Source organism: Panthera uncia, chromosome F2 (genome assembly GCF_023721935.1).
Source record: "Panthera uncia isolate 11264 chromosome F2, Puncia_PCG_1.0, whole genome shotgun sequence".
Lineage (NCBI taxonomy): Eukaryota > Metazoa > Chordata > Mammalia > Carnivora > Felidae > Panthera > Panthera uncia.
The window spans coordinates 7,615,334-7,631,245 of NC_064812.1; the positions used below are offsets into that span (position 1 = coordinate 7,615,334).

At 50.8% G+C, this 15,912-nt stretch overlaps 1 protein-coding gene across 3 annotated transcripts in view; it reads left to right on the forward strand.

The window, feature by feature from the left end:
- ZFAT (zinc finger and AT-hook domain containing) overlaps nucleotides 1–15,912 on the forward strand; it is a 190,622-nt gene that overhangs the window by 68,332 nt on the left and 106,378 nt on the right. For all 3 annotated transcript variants that reach the window (XM_049633451.1, XM_049633453.1, XM_049633452.1), the window contains 3 exons: nucleotides 1,453–1,603; nucleotides 7,910–9,366; nucleotides 10,137–10,369. In XM_049633451.1, coding sequence (XP_049489408.1) covers nucleotides 1,453–1,603; nucleotides 7,910–9,366; nucleotides 10,137–10,369 — 1,841 coding nt within the window. The remainder of the gene's footprint in view (nucleotides 1–1,452; nucleotides 1,604–7,909; nucleotides 9,367–10,136; nucleotides 10,370–15,912) is intronic.

Consider the following 15,912-nt stretch of genomic DNA (forward strand, 5'->3'; position numbering starts at 1 on the left):
AGCAGCGGCCACGGAGCGTGTCTTTCCTTTGCTCCCCTGGCCCAGTCCCTGTCCTGGGTGTGCCCCCCGCTCACTGTTGAGCGTTGAGCGGTGCGTCCCCCCGTGTGAGACAGACCTGCTGAGACCAGAGGGCCGCAGCCCGCTCCCGGGAGCCCATGTTCTCCGGTCCCCTCCGCCTAACTTCTGTCCTGCATTTTTAGTGGTTCCATCAAATGTTTTATAATGCTGGAGATTCCTGTCTGCATTTCCTTTCACATAAAGCAGCCTGTGGAGATATTATACTACCTTTTTTTAAAAAAGGCCTCTTTCAGGAAGGGATACTTCAGACAAAAAGCAGTATGATGTGATAGTAGGTTCCAAAGTATAATAATGGTTTTTTCCCTATCCATTTCAGGGCTAGTTGTCAAATGTATTTTAAAATCGAGTGTAGGATTTTAAGAGCAGCTGCAGCCATTTAAACAGCCCTTTCCAGTGGAAATAGTAACTCCTTATTTAAGGTGAAAATGCCAGATAAGTGCCTCTTTACACTTCGATGCAGAGTACGATGATCATTAGGAAATAAAAACACTGGGCGAGAGGAACCTTCTGGAAACTCACTTCATCTGCGCTAGCCTGCTTCAGAGCAGTGTCAATCTGGGAAGAGAAACCTCGGAGAGGGGTGGCTCCTGTTCTCAGCCGTCTCTAGACGAAGTTCCCACAGTAACGTCTTTAAAATTGGCAGTAGGCTTTCAAGATTTCTGCAAGGGGGATAGAAGTGTGATGGATCTTTGCTGTTCTAGATCCAGGGATAGACTGGAGCCTTTTCTTCACTGCACTGGATACGTGCATGTGCGTGTGTCCACATACGTGGGAAGTGTCCGCTGCTGTGCAAGGTCTTTGATCATTTCACATCATAGAATTGCACGAGCAAAGGGACCTTTGAGGTTTTCCACTCCAGACCCGTTATTTGCTAGGGTGGAAACGGAGGCTGATGGTAAGGTCATGTCATGTTTGGGACTGGACCCTTGGCAGCTCGGATTCCTGTTCACGGCCGATGCCACTGCTCCATACTGTCTTGGTGCAATTTTACACTTATTTGCCTTTATACGGGATTTACCTTATTTACTTTATACAGGACCGCTTACAGGTGGTCCTGTATAAAACCCGATAGGTAAACACATACATATGTATGTCCCCGTCTTACATGTTTTTGTCTTTTTCATAGATCAAAGGGAATTACCTCAGAAAGGTGTTTTGGTAGATTATTAGGAAACTTGCCCTTCCCACCCAACACACACACACACACACACGCACACACACACGTTAAACGTGTGAACTGCAGGAAAACCAGTACCTGGTAAGGGTACTGTATACAGTGAAGAAACACTTCTGGGGCTCCACTCCCGTAAGGGGTGGGATCTGGGACCTCCGCGGTGCCCCTTCAATGTGTGCTGCCTTGTACCTTCATCTCAGGTGCCACCAAGATCGTTCCAGTGGAGGCCGGGCCCCCGGAGACGGGCACTGCAAACCCCGAGGCCACCCCGGCCGACCTGGCGCCTCGGAGAGGGTACCAGGAGTACGCCATTCAGCAGACGCCATACGAGCAGCCCATGAAGTCCAGCAGGTAAAGTGTGTGTCCCGTGTGACCTCAGCCAGAGCTGGATTCTGGTGATGGCTGTGGGGGCTAGAGGACCAGCATGTTAGCGTCCCAGGACTGTGTTTGCAGACTGGGTTGTAGAGGACATGGGTTCCTTGATGTAACCCAGGAGTTGGACTCTCCATTACGGTGCCTGTGTGTTGACTGAGCCCGGGCTGCTTCTGTGAAATGCGTGGCAGATCCACTTGCTTTAGGACCTGAGCACCGACTGGCTTAATGAAGGGGGAGCAGTTTACGTACGTCAGACATATGTTTAACCTTAATAAAAAGAGGTGTAAGTAAGGCCTTAGTACGTTTGCTGATTTTTATTTATTTACTAAAAAAAATTTTTTTTAAGGTTTTTATTTATTTTGAAAGTGAGAGAGAGCATGTGCGCACATGTGCACAGGTTGGGGGGAGGGGCAGAGAGAGAATCCCAAGCATGCTCTGCACTCATGTGGGGCTTGAACGCACGAACCATGAGATCATGACCTGAGCTGAAATCAAGAGTCAGACGATGGACTGAGCCACCGAGGCGCCCCAAGTTTGCTGATTTTTAAAGTTGCACATATTATAATGGAAAAAAAAAATCTTTATTCCCTCCCCATTTTCAAAAGTAACACTTGTTGGGGCGCTTGGGTGGCTCAGTTGGTTAAGTGTCCGACTTTGGCCCAGGTCCTGATCTCACGGTTTGTGAGTTCGAGCCCCGCGTCGGGCTCTGTGCTGACAGCTCAGAGCCTGGAGCCTGCCTTGGATTCTGGGTCTCCCTCTCTCTCTGCCCCTCCCTGTGCTCACACTCTGTCTCTCTCTCAAAAATAAATAAACATTAAAAAAATTTTTTTAATTAAAAAAAAGTAACACTTGTTATTTTCTTGTGGAAAGTTCCTTCACCCTGGATGGTGTAGTTAATCAAAGTAACCCATCGTTCTTCTTCTAGAGGCAACTACTGTTGCCACTGTAATTTTTTCATGATATACTAAAACATAGTGCTTTAATTATGTTACTTTTTTCTAATGCAAAATACCAAGTGCATTGTTATCAACTTTTTTTTTTTTAAACTTAACCACACCTTAGGGACACCTGGGTGGCTCAGTTTGTTAAACGTCTGACTTTGGCTCAGGTCATGATCTCGCAGTCCGTGAGTTCGAGCCCCACATCGGGCTCTGTGCTGACAGCTCAGAGCCTGGAGGCTGCTTCTGATTCTGTGTCTCCCTCTCTCTCTCTGCCCCTCCCCCACTGGCACTTTGTCTTTCTCTCCCAAAAATAAACATTGAAAAAAAACCCACAAAACTTACCACACCTTAAAAAATGTTTTTGATACATAGTTTTAAAAGAGTATCTGCTGTTGAATAGGGTGCACTGTAGTTTGTGTAGCCAGGTTTTGCTTGATGGGCAATGTTGTGCTCAAGGGTCTCGGACCTTCGTCTTTCAGTTCTTCTTCACGACTTCCTGTGGGGTGAATTGCTAGCATTGAAATTGCTGTCTCAAATAGTAGAGAACTTATAACTGTCACCAACATTGAAAACCATCCTCCACACACATTGGGTCAGTTGACAACCCTTAGTGAATGCTCAGGTGCGTTTTCTATACCCTCCCCAGGGTCTCGGTCTCACCACCTGTGATAGGTACCTGCTGGGGTGGGGGTGGGGGGTTAGCAAACTGCACCTGAGCTCTGCAAACATTTTTCCAGCCGAGACGAAAGACAAAGAAAATGCCAGTTGCCAGTGGGTTTCCTCTGTTTCTAGAAGAGGGGAAATGAGGCGTTCTTGAAGAGAGCATAGCTTTTAGTGCCAAACAGACCTGGGCTGGCTCTAGACTTTTCTACCACGGTTCAGCTCAATAGATTAAACGCCCATTATGTGCCAGGCACTGGGGATGAGAGAGAACAGGACAGATGCCCTGTTGCGTGGAGGAAGCCTTGGCTCTGTTGTATTTGACTCAAGTGGATGTGCCTCTGAGCCTCTGTTATTCCAGCCGTAAGATCGTCTAGTACAATCTGACTTAGTTTAGTGGTGAGAATAAATGATAAACCATATGAACATGGTGTCACGTGGGATGCTTCATTAATTCGTAGCCTCAATCCTCTGTGCTTGCAGCTGTGGGCAACTGAATTTATTAATGAAGTTGTAAAAATACTCATTCCTTTGGCAAAACTGTCATGGAATTAAGTTTGAAGAACATTCTGGCGTCAACTTAAGTTGATTTGTAGACCCTAGCTAATTATTTTCACACTCTTTCAAAATCTGCTGGGGAGGGGTTCAGCTAACTGGTCATCTAGTTAGCCAGCAAATCTATGCAATATTTAATCAACAGGTTTTGGCCGTATTTCAGCTGCCATGCATTCTAGTAGTATAGTACAAATTACAAAATTGTTATGAAAGAGGCTTTTTTTTTTGGCATGATGATGTTGCTTTGTAAAATATAGACACAAACTTCTAGGTTACACCAAGAGATCAGTTAGGTTTTCACACAAATATGACACTGGTGCTGTAGAAAATTTTTGAAGTCCAGAAAACTGTAAGAAAAAACATCATTTGTAATCACGCTACTGTGCTATAACCACTGTTTATGTATATATACATATCTATGTATCTATATACATATATCTATATATATAGATACATATATACACATATATATACACATGCATATATATTTTTTAATGTTTATTTTTGAGAGAGACACAGCGTGAGTGGGGAGGGACAGAGAGAAAGGGAGACACAGAATCTGAAGGAGACTCCAGGCTGAGCTGTCAGCAAGGAACACGATGCGGGGCTCGAACTCACAAGCTGTGAGATCATGACCTGGACTGAAGTCGGCTGCTTAACCGACTGAGCCACCCAGGCGCCCCACCACTGTTAATGTTTTTAATGTGTTTCCTTCCAGCCTTTTTTTGGGCCCATATGTTTTATAAAATGGAGTTTATATTTCATATGCAATTTTATATCTTGCTTTAAGACCTACTCGCTGTACTTATTACTTTCGTCCGTTACTCACGTTATTCACAAATGATTTTGTGGATGGGGCACCTGGGTGGCTCAGTCGGTTGAGTGTCCGACTTCGGCTCGGGTCATGATCTTGCGGTTCGTGAGTTCGAGCCCTGCGTCGGGCTCTGTGCTGACAGCTCAGAGCCTGGAGCCTGTTTCAGGTTCTGTGTCTCCCTCTCCTTCTGACCTTCCCCCGTTCATACTCTGTCTCTCTCTGTCTCAAAAATAAATAAACATTAAAAAAAAAATTAAAAAAAAAACCATTATTTTGTGGTGACGGTGCTATAACGTCATGAGGATGTTCTGTAATCTCCTCAGCTCTTCACATGAAAGCGAATAAGACGTGGTAAAATGGCCCATCTGATTGCATCCTGTAAGACCTCACAGATGTTAGAAGAACTTGGCTACGGGGCCTTCCATGGCTGCCTCTTCTCTAGCCTTGTCCCCTCGTGTGCTCCCTGTGGTCTCTGGACCCCAGCAGGTGTTCCAGCCATCCGGGCCCTTTGTACTTCCGTGACCTCTCCTTGCAAATGCCTCTTCCTCATTTCGGATGCCTCCCCTTTCCCTCGCTTGGTTATCCTGTTCACCCTTCAGCTCTCTGCTCAAGTGCGCAGTGCTCGGGACAGCCGGCCTGGAGTGGGCCCTGATCTGGGCTCATGGAGCATCCTGCCTTTTCCCATCACACCAGGGAGCCGTAGTCCTTATCTGCTCCTTTTTGTGGTTGTTAGTCTGGCCTGTCACCTCCTCCACAAAGTGAGCTGCAGGAGAGAATGAGTTGTGTTTGTTTTTGTCCCTCTTGTGTCCCCAGTGCCTGGAATACTTGTTTTGAATGAATGAATGAATGAATGAATGAGTGAGTGAATGAATGAATGAATGAAAAAAACAGATGTGCTAACAAACTAGTTCCCTATGTTGGGACCTTCAAGCAGCTTTTCACTGTGAGCACCTTTGTTCGAGTACCTTTTGTATTCTTTCCTTTAATTGATTCCCGGAAGTGAATAACTTTCTAAAATGCACTGGTAAGAGTGCTTCTCTCCCAGCATGGGGAACATTTGGAGTGAAGTAATTTAAAAACAGTCATATGGACACTGCGGCCCTGTGTGTCAGTTCACGGTCCTAGTGAGTAAGGCTTGCGCTTGAGAGTCTGACGTAGGCTCCTTGGAATCTTCATCAGATTCATTCCCCTTGGCAGGAAACAGGGCACGGAGGGCTTTATCAGGTTTCTGTGTAATAATACAAAAAAAAAAAAAAAAAAGGCAGAGCCAAAGATTCTCCTAAGAACATTTAGATCTTGCATTAGAGGAGAAAGTACTGTGATTTGTTTATTTAATTAACGTTTTGAATCTTGGGTTTCTTTCTCCAGTGTTGTTTATACCAATAAAATCTATCACCTTCTGGATTTCTTTGTCATTTGAGAAAGATCCAAATTAGTTTCCTGACATTAGCCTTGGGTTTAGCATGCAGGCAGAGTGCTAACTTTCAAATTTGAATATTTTAATTACATTATGTGAATTGTACCCTCTGGTGTTTATGAACTACAATCGATTTAAATATTTTTAATTTAAAGACAAGGCAACCTATGTTGATCAAGCATAGTTGAATGGGTAGTTCCATATATACAGACTTTGCAGTTCTAGTGGATACAGCTTAATGGGCTCTGGTCAAGAGCACTGAGTGAGATTATCAGTGTTTCTGAGGACCTTCATGGACAACCTCGACATACTGTCCAGCGGGAGTATAGGTACAGAGGAGAGGAAGCCTCACCTGCCTGTGTGTCATCTGTCAATTCCTGTCCCTGGTGCATGCTATAGTACTTTAGTGGCCATCATTCACTGACTTCGAAAACAAGGCGGGGCTATTCCAACGGCACTGGAAGTCCCGTACAGGGGACTTTCTCTGTGTATACAATTACATTGGGGAGGGGGACTGGTGTATGTGGTGTTTGCTGGCATCATAGAGGAGGAGGAGGAACACGCAGGCTCTAGAGGCAGACAGTCTGCTTGGGGTCAAATCCTGGCGTCACCGCTTACTAACTGTATGATCTTGGGCACAGACTCAGTTTTGTCATCTGCAAAATGGGGGTAACGAGGCTAGAAATAAATATAGTTAGTGTAGGGTTGGGCAGTTCACACATCCTTAGTGATTATTAGCTGTTATTACCATCTCATACACATGGCCATATTGAAAGAGAAAGGATCCACGAGGCAGACCATGCTTTTATTCTCCATCACACACACAAAATGTGACACAGCGCTTGAAACACACTGGCAGGTATTCATAAGTGACAAGCATTAATAAATTATTCATGAGGTTAATAAACGGCAGTTGAACAGTAGCCCTCTTTTCCCCGTCTCAGCTCTAAATTAGCCGTGGTAAAGGAGGAGGGCGATGGAGACTGGAGCATCAGCTCTGTTACTGATGGAGTTGCGGGGGACATGGTGTGGTGCTCATCAGCACGGGGCTTCCCGTTCCTGGGCACCTGACTGCCTCACCTGCAGTCCTTGACCGCTCCTGGCCAGGCCCACGCATGCCCACCTAGCTAAGCACTCACTGTACCACTTGCTGTTCACGGGCAGACCGTCCTTGCCAGAAGGGGAAAGTTGGAGCTCGTCTCATGAGGTCCAGGTGACCAGTCAGATAGGCCCGTTCACTTGCCCTGGGAGGACGTAGGGACGCGGGTCTTTCACCGACGGGTGGCAGCAAGGGACGAGCTGGTTGAATGAACAAGCAAGTCTGGCTTGTTGAAGCTGGTGGACAAACCCAAGCAGATTGTATCTGGTCTCACGGAGCCGATGGAGCTTGTTCCGTTGATGACGGGTCATGTAGCCAGAAGACGTACAGGTCAGCTTTGGAGCACAGCTGGTTGTTGTGTACGTTGTGAGTGACACATCCCTCTTCCCTCTTTCTCCTCTTGCCTCCCTCTTCTCGTTCTGCAAGCCTCAACTCAGACATCTCCTGTTTAGCAAGTTTCCCAACTACCTGAATCCAGGTTAGATGTCTCTTTCTCTCTCCTCCCCCCCCCCCCCGCCCCCCCGCACATGTTCCCATGGACACTTGCCCCACTGTCGTGCAAGCATGTGCTCACCTGTCTCCCCTCCCCCAGACCGTGAGCTCCAGTCTCTGTACGCGCCCGGTCCATACTCAGCCCTCCGGTCGGTCCCGCTTGTTGCGGAATGAATGCCTCCATCCAGCCTCAGGGCCGTTTGGGTCACTTTGAGCCTTTGGCGTTCGGTTCCCAAGAAGGAGTTCACGGTCCTTAGGGAGGTGCGGCGTCTCCAAGGGTAACGGTGCTGTCGTCTGTTTCCAGGCTAGGGCCCACCCAGCTCAAGATCTTCACCTGCGAGTACTGCAACAAGGTGTTCAAGTTCAAGCACTCGCTGCAGGCGCACCTGAGGATCCACACCAACGAGAAGCCGTACCAGTGCCCCCAGTGCAGCTACGCCAGCGCCATCAAGGCCAACCTGAACGTGCACCTGCGCAAGCACACGGGCGAGAAGTTCGCCTGCGACTACTGCGCCTTCACCTGCCTGAGCAAAGGGCACCTGAAGGTGCACGTGGAGCGCGTGCATAAGAAGGTCAAGCAGCACTGCCGCTTCTGCAAGAAGAAGTACTCCGACGTCAAGAACCTCATCAAGCACGTCCGGCACGCGCACGACCCGCAGGACCGGAAGGTGCAGGAGGCCCTGGAGGAGCTCTGCCTGCTCACCAGGGAGGGCAAGCGGCAGCTGCTGTACGACTGCCACATCTGCGAGCGCAAGTTCAAGAACGAGCTGGACCGCGACCGCCACATGCTGGTGCACGGGGACAAGTGGCCCTTCGCCTGCGAGCTGTGCGGCCACGGGGCCACCAAGTACCAGGCGCTGGAGCTGCACGTGCGGAAGCACCCGTTTGTGTACGTGTGCGCGCTGTGCCTCAAGAAGTTCGTCAGCTCCATCCGGCTGCGCTCGCACATCAGGGAGGCGCACGGGGCGGCGCAGGAGGGCGGGCTCTTCACCAGCTCCATCAACCAGAGCTTCTGCCTCCTGGAGCCGGGCGGGGACATCCAGCAGGAAGCGCTGGGGGGCCAGGCGCAGCTGGCGGAGGAGGAGTTTGTGTTCCCGGGCGTGAATGCGCCCAAGGGGGCGGCCTGCCCCGCAGACGCTGGGCCCCACGAGGGGGCCGGGAAGGAGCCGGAGGCCGCCGCGGCGCAGGAGCCCGCCCCGCCCACGCACTTGGCCGTCCCCCAGGCCCAGGGGGCCGCCCTGCCACCCTGCGGGCTGGAAGCAGCCGCCGACGCCTCGGACCTTCCTTCGCAGGCGGTGGTCTCCGAGGAGTTTTTACTGAAAAATGATCCCTCCTCTGCGGAGGCTCGCACCGCCCCCGGGGAGACCTTGGACGCCCGGCGCGGAGCCTCCTCCCAGACTCAGGGTGAAGAAGTCCCATCACTGCCATCCAAGGCCGGAAGTGCGGGAGCGAACCTGGACGCGCGGGGGGCCGAGAGCCCCCCAGAGGCAGGGCAGAAAATGGCTGCCCTCCCGTCCGAGGGACCAGATCCTAGTAGGTGTCTCAGGTCAAACCCAGGCGAGGCCTCGGACCTTCCTCCGGTAGCAGGTGGAGGGGACGTGGCCCTGCCCCAGCCTGACTCTTGCAGCCCGGCCTCCGAGCACCGGGCCGGCATCAGTGCGTTCATGAAGATCCTGGATGGCTTACAGAAGAGAAGGATGAACACCGGCTTGTGCGAGAGGATCCGGAAGGTGTACGGGGACCTGGAGTGTGAATACTGCGGTAAGGAGGGCGGCGCTGGGCAAGCAGCCGGCTGAGCGCTCGTTCCCTACAGCCCCGCCCGTCCCCAGCCTGCTTTGGGTCACCTCGTGTTTGGTTTGAGCTCGTGTCTCTTTGCAAAGAACCACTCGTCAACGAGCTGTGCTTCATCATTTGTAGACAGTAGGAGGCGGCCACCTGTGTCACAGTCTAGCGTGTGGCGTATTTGTGGAGGTGGCCGCGCTGGCTGGGGCAGGCACACGCAGTGGTCTCTCTCACGGCTGCTGCCGGAACTTGAGCCAAGAAGAATGGTTCTTCTGGCACGTGACAGGTTCAAAGTGTAGCTTGAGTCGTGGCCCTGTTCTCCCTGCAGGTCCTTGTAGAGAGCCCCGATTGGAGCCCTCGCAGCCGTCCGTGCAGGCAGGGCCCCTGAGGCTCCCCGAGAGCTGGCAGCGCGGGTGGTGGGAGAGCCCAGCTCTGGCCCAGGTGTCGGCAGGGGTCAGAGACCCTGATTTAGGCAAGTGCCCAGCAGCATGTGGTGCTGTGATTGGTCCTCAGGAAACACTTGTTTCCTCCTGTCCTAGCTCTGATGTCACGCAAACAGCGTAGCACCCGTAAAGTTCACAGCCTCCCGCCTCTAAAAAGCCATTTCCAGGCAGAAGTGAGGAAAGCATGAAGGGTGACCCGGACAAGCCGGAGAGGGAGACAAATAGAGTAGTAAAAAAGTAATAATGAGAAAATCAAATCCAGTCTGAAAGAAGCTTCCTTGTTCTCACGTGCCGATATTTTTTTAGGCAAACTTTTTTGGTACCAAGTGCACTTTGACATGCACGTGCGCACCCACACCCGGGAGCACCTGTATCACTGCTCCCAGTGCCATTATTCCTCCATCACCAAAAACTGCCTTAAACGCCACGTTATTCAGAAACACAGTAACGTCCTGCTGAAGTGTCCCACCGATGGCTGCAACTACTCAACTCCAGATAAATACAAGCTGCAGGCACATCTTAAAGTTCACACAGAACTGGTAAGTAGTAAGCCCGGGCAGCAGCTTGTCTGCCCCCGCTGCCCACTGCTTTCTAACCTTTGTGCGCATGGGAAGGTGCCCCGCTTCCCCGTGAGCCCTGCACGCGAGCGTCCTTCCCAGGAGGCTTCGCCCCGGGACCCCCTCCACAGGCAGAGTCTCAGATACGTTGCAAAATGATGAGGCGGAACAGATTTGCTTTCTGGGCCCACTGTTCAGCATCAGAGAAAACCTCTGGAAGGAAGATCTACAGCGTGGAACTAAAGCAAGGCTTTCTTAAGTGACATCGTAAAGAATCATCAGCAACAGAAGCGGCAGTAGGAAGAGCTGCCCCTGGCCGTTGAGAGGTTACATGCCGTGGTGCCCGCGGGGCGGGGGGCAGTGTCTGGTTCACGGGGAGAGCGCGGTAAATGTCGATGACGCTGGTGTCCTCTTGTGTTACTTGTTGTCGACTCTCTGTGAGGGATTGTCTGTGAAGCGCTCTTATTTAAAAACAGAAAGGCGATCGTTTAAGCCAAGATGCTGTCCATATTCATAATGGTGAAGTGTGTTTAATTCTTCGGTGGAAAGTGACGTAACACAATGAATGACTGTTTAGTTTTGCAAATTCTCATGTAACTCAAGGGGCTGACACCCGAGCGTGGTTTGAGCCTTGTTCACGTGATAAAGGAGGCACAGCTGGCCCCAGGCGTGGTTCTGCGTTAATGGCTTTCCTTTTTATATCACAGACGGCTGGGCTCAGAAGGAGGCTTCAGAAGCTGGGCCTGCTTCCACTCTGTTCTGGCACAAAGATCACCCATGCTGTAGCAGTTGGTCACTAAGGGTGAAGTCAGGGTGCTGTAGGTATAGTGGGTGGGTCAGAGCCCATGCTTTAGGGTTAGATGCCCGGGTTCTGATACTGCCTCCAGCACTCGCACCGGCTGTGGGTGTTGGGACAAGTCACTTGTCCTTTCTGAGATTTGGTAGCCTTTCTGTATGAAATATCTATGAAGAAGTATATGTCCATTTAAAAAATAATTTTTTTAATGTTTATCCATTTTTGAGAGACAGGGGCAGAGTGCGAGGTGGGGAGGGGCAGAGAGAGAGAGAGACACAGAATCCGAAGCAGGCTCCAGGCTCCGAGCTGTCAGCACAGAGCCCGACGCGGGGCTCGAACTCACGGACCGCGAGATCATGACCTGAGCTGAAGTCGGATGCTTAACCGACTGAGCCACCTGGGCGCCCCAGTGTATGTCCATTTTATACACGCACACGTGTGTATACACGTACATGCACAGACTGCACGTGTTAAACTCACACGTACGCACGTGTATACGTGCGTGTATTACACATGCCTGCAAATGGCAGAGCACAGATGTACGCATGTGTTTGTGTGTGTAGATAGATCTCCTAGGGTTACTGGGAGGATAACCTGGAAAGTTCTGGAGCAAGAACCCGGAGCAGCGATTGTGCTGTCGACTGTGTGCTTGCTACTACATGTGACCTGGGACCTCTTAGCACATGTTCTCTGTCCCTCTTTCTGGATAGCGCATGAAGGCACACCCTTCTGTTTCCTTCCAGAAGAGCTGTTAGATTGGTGTTGATTCCTGTACCATCTTAGGGTGGAGAAAACCGGGGTGGCAGAAATCATGGCTGTGACTTTGCTAGAAACGCACGTGAAGCCAGGAGCTGAGTGAGGGCGACGTGAGGACAGGGTGCTGGGGCAGCCTTGGAGGGTAGCAGTGAAGACCAGGAACCAGACCGTGTGTTTTAAACTCTGGCTCCCCCATTTACCGTGCATCCGACTTCAGGATGAGTCATGTAACTGCCCCATGCCTCGGTTTACCCATCCTCAGGGGAAGGTGAAGTGAGAGAACATGCGTAAACGTTTTAGAACAATGCCTGACGAGGAGTAAGCACCATGTGCCATTGACTATTAACAATTGCTATTACTTACTGTAATTATCATGTTGGGTCTTGTTCTGCCCTGAGAGACTTTGAAATGGAGGCTGAAGGTCGACCCCGAGGAGGAGGCTGGGAAAGAGCTCGGCAGTGTGTGCGGCCACCTGTTTATCCTGTACCCATTTTCCTTGCCTGTCGCGTGTGTCAGAGGGACCCAGGTCCAGCCCAGGCTTTTCTTGCCTCTGGATGCTGGTACTCAGCCTTCTGGCCACATCCCTGGTCCTCAGGGTCAGCAGGGCCATGTCGGGAACATGTCCTGAGATCTTAAGCCCCAATTTCACATGCTTTCCTTTATCTTGATAATCCAGCACTTAGAGAAGCTTCTCTTTCCAACTCCCTGTGGTTGCAACTCTTCCTTCTGAGAGGCTTCTCTCCCTACTGTGGACACCTGAGGCAGCTGGGGAAGTGGGTGCTGAAGAAGGGAAGGAACAGTTTCTGTTTCGTCCTGTGGTCTGGACCCTCGAATCTTTACTCTCATACCTCTTCCGGGAGGTGGGATTATTTCCTCCCCGGGGTGGATCAGGAGCCCTCTCTGTGAGATCATTCGGTAGCTTGCCCCCCATCACGCTGGCCGTCAGGGTGGGCGGAGCTCAGGCCTGCGTGCTTATCTGTGAGCCACGCTCCTGTCACTGCCCACGCTGCGTGGTGGGTCATGAACGGCAGCCACGTCCTTCTGAGGGGCCCCTGGGACACTTGCACACCGTTGGAAGGGACGTGGTGGGGGTACACTTTGTCCCATCAGAGCGGGGGCTGTGTCGATACTATCCGTGCTGTGTCTTGTGCCACAACAACGAAACGTCCCTGAACGTTACTGCAAGAGAGGAGCGGGAGTAAGGGAGTGTGGCTCTGTTGACCTTATAAAAACAGGGTGTTCTCGTGATTCTCATGAACACTCGTGTTTTCTTAGACGTTGTTGATGTTTGATCTATTCCCTCACCCCCAATATTTGCAGTTCTTCCATTTGAGACACTTTTAAAAAAATGTTTATTTGTTTAGAGAGAGAGTGTGCGAGCAGGGGTGGGGCAGAGAGAGAAGGGGGAGAGAGAATGCCAAGCAGGCTCCACGCTGTCAGCACAGAGCCAGACACGGGGCTCGATCCCACGAACCGTGAGATGATGACCTGAGCTGAAATCAAGAGCCAGATGCTTGACCAACTAAGCCTCATGGGAGCTCCCATTTGAGACACTTTTGAAGGTAAATGTGCTCCTGCTGCTCTGAAGCTCGCGACACAGTTCAGAGGCGCCGCAGTCTACGTGCCGGGCGTTGGGGCTTCGGATGGGAGTAAGACCCGGGGTCTGTCTTCAAGGTGCTCTTTGTTGCACGGGAGGACAAGCAAGGGGACAGTAATGGCGGTATGGCAATGAGGGAGGGAAGTGAGGCGAACACAGAGCACCCTCCTCCTCCCACTCTGCCCCAGGGAGGTCCCGGCCAAGGTAGAGGGCTGCCCGGAGGAGGGGTTCCGAGCTTGATGAGTAGGCTTTGGCCACGAGAGAGGCCAGCAGAGAGGCAGCACACAAGGGGAAACCTTCTGTATTCCCACCAGGATATTGACAGCGTTTTCCGTGAATTAGTGGGACTATATTGCCGATGTAGTCAGATGGCATCATGTATGAAAACGGGCTCCAGTATCTTGATTTTAGACACCATTTGTCTTTTGAGCCTGTAAATTATTTCTGTAATGAGGCCAACGTTGCCCTGGTGGGGAGATCTTCCATTAGCTTGCACTGCTTCCTTGCCCTCCCCAAGCCCTAGGCAGCCACTAATCTGCTTTCGATGTCTGTGGCTCGGCCTGGCTGGCACTTTGTATATATATAAACATACGTGCTTTCTCAGGGTCGCGGTGAGGGTCCCACAAGATAGCACAAGTGAGCTTCGTGATGTAAAGGTGCCGAGCCAAGGACTCTGGTCAGGGAAGGGTCTACCTGAGTTGGGAGAGTGGTGTTGTGTGACCTCACCTCGGCCTGGGGCTTGGTTCCCTTACCTGTGACCCAGGGAGATGGGCCAGGTGTGTCAAGAGTCTGGTTGGGCTTTTGCATTTGACCCAACACTTACGCGTTTTCAACACAGATTCCCATGCGGTGCAAAATTAAGGAGATTTCAGATTGACCCCCTGCCCCTCCAATGGGCCTCCATCCGGGTCCATCCCAGTTGTAATAGGAGTCTGGCATAATTTGGCTGAGTTCCTATTTCTGTGACTCTCTACCATTTCTTTTTTTTTTATTTTTTCATTTTTTTTAATGTTCATTCATTTTTCGAAAGACAGAGTGAGAGTGGGGGAGGGGCAGAGAGAGAGGGAGACACAGAAATCCGAAGCAGGCTGCAGGCTCCGAACTGACAGCTCAGAGCCCGACGCGGGGTCGAGCCCACGAACCGCGAGATCATGACCTGAGCCGAAGTCGAACGCTCAGCCAACTGAGCCACCCGGGCGCCCCTACTCTCCACCATTTCTTAGCTGATGATGCACCCAATGATCAGAAGGTGTGACTGCATGTAATATAGTCTCTCCTTGCAGACCCTCCTTCTCTTGAGCAACCAGATGGTGTGACTTAGCGTCCAGGATGTATTGGCATCCAGGTCGTGTGGAGAGCCAGTCAGGGGAGGCAGTTAATGATGCTGCCGGAGCAAGCCCACTTTTTACAGCACTGTGCAGACTTTGTGCAGGGGAGACTTAGGAGAACCCGGCGGTGATGAAGTGCCACGGGCTTTGGGTTGTGACGTGCTGTAGCTCAGACCTCGTCTCCACCCCTGTGATCTTGGGCGTTTGCCGAGCCTCTGCTTTTTCAGCTGTAACACGAAAATTAGGTACCTTCTCCTGCCCTTTGGGGTTGTGGTGAATAAATTAGAAAATATATGTAGGGGTGCTGGGTGGCTCTTGATTTCAGCACAGGTCACGATCTCACAGTTTGTGAGTTCAATCCCCGCATGGTCTCTGTACTATGACAGTGTAGAGCCTGCTTGGGATTCTCACTCTCTCTCTTTCCCTCTCTCTCTGCCCCTCCCATGGCTCTCTCTCTCTCTCTCAAAATAAATAAACTTGAAAAAGTATATATATGTAGAACACTCAGGTCAGTTTTTTCAGTCCCTAGGTCATGGTCCATTTGGATAGTTGTGAAATCAATGGATTTCAACTAGTAAGTTGAGCACAACTAGTGAGCATATCTTAAGAATGAAGTTCGGGGGGCGCCTGGGTGGCGCAGTCGGTTAAGCGTCCGACTTCAGCCAGGTCACGATCTCGCGGTCCGTGAGTTCGAGCCCCGCGTCAGGCTCTGGGCTGATGGCTCGGAGCCTGGAGCCTGTTTCTGATTCTGTGTCTCCCTCTCTCTCTGCCCCTCCCCCGTTCATGCTCTGTCTCTCTCTGTCCCAAAAATAAAAAAAAATAAAAAAAAAAATCTAAAAAAAATAAAAAAAAAGAATGAAGTTCGGTAGAATAAAATAGAAACCACCAGTCTTAGTCACCCTGACCCAGGGTTAAGTTTTGTTTCCTGAGGCCTTTGTTTCCACGTCTCCGTGTGTTTACGTGTCAGCGTGTGTGACGTTGCCAAACGGGTGGCCCCCTGTGGGTCCCAGGAAAGCAGTTGGTAAGTTGCTGACCCAGCTGATGTAAC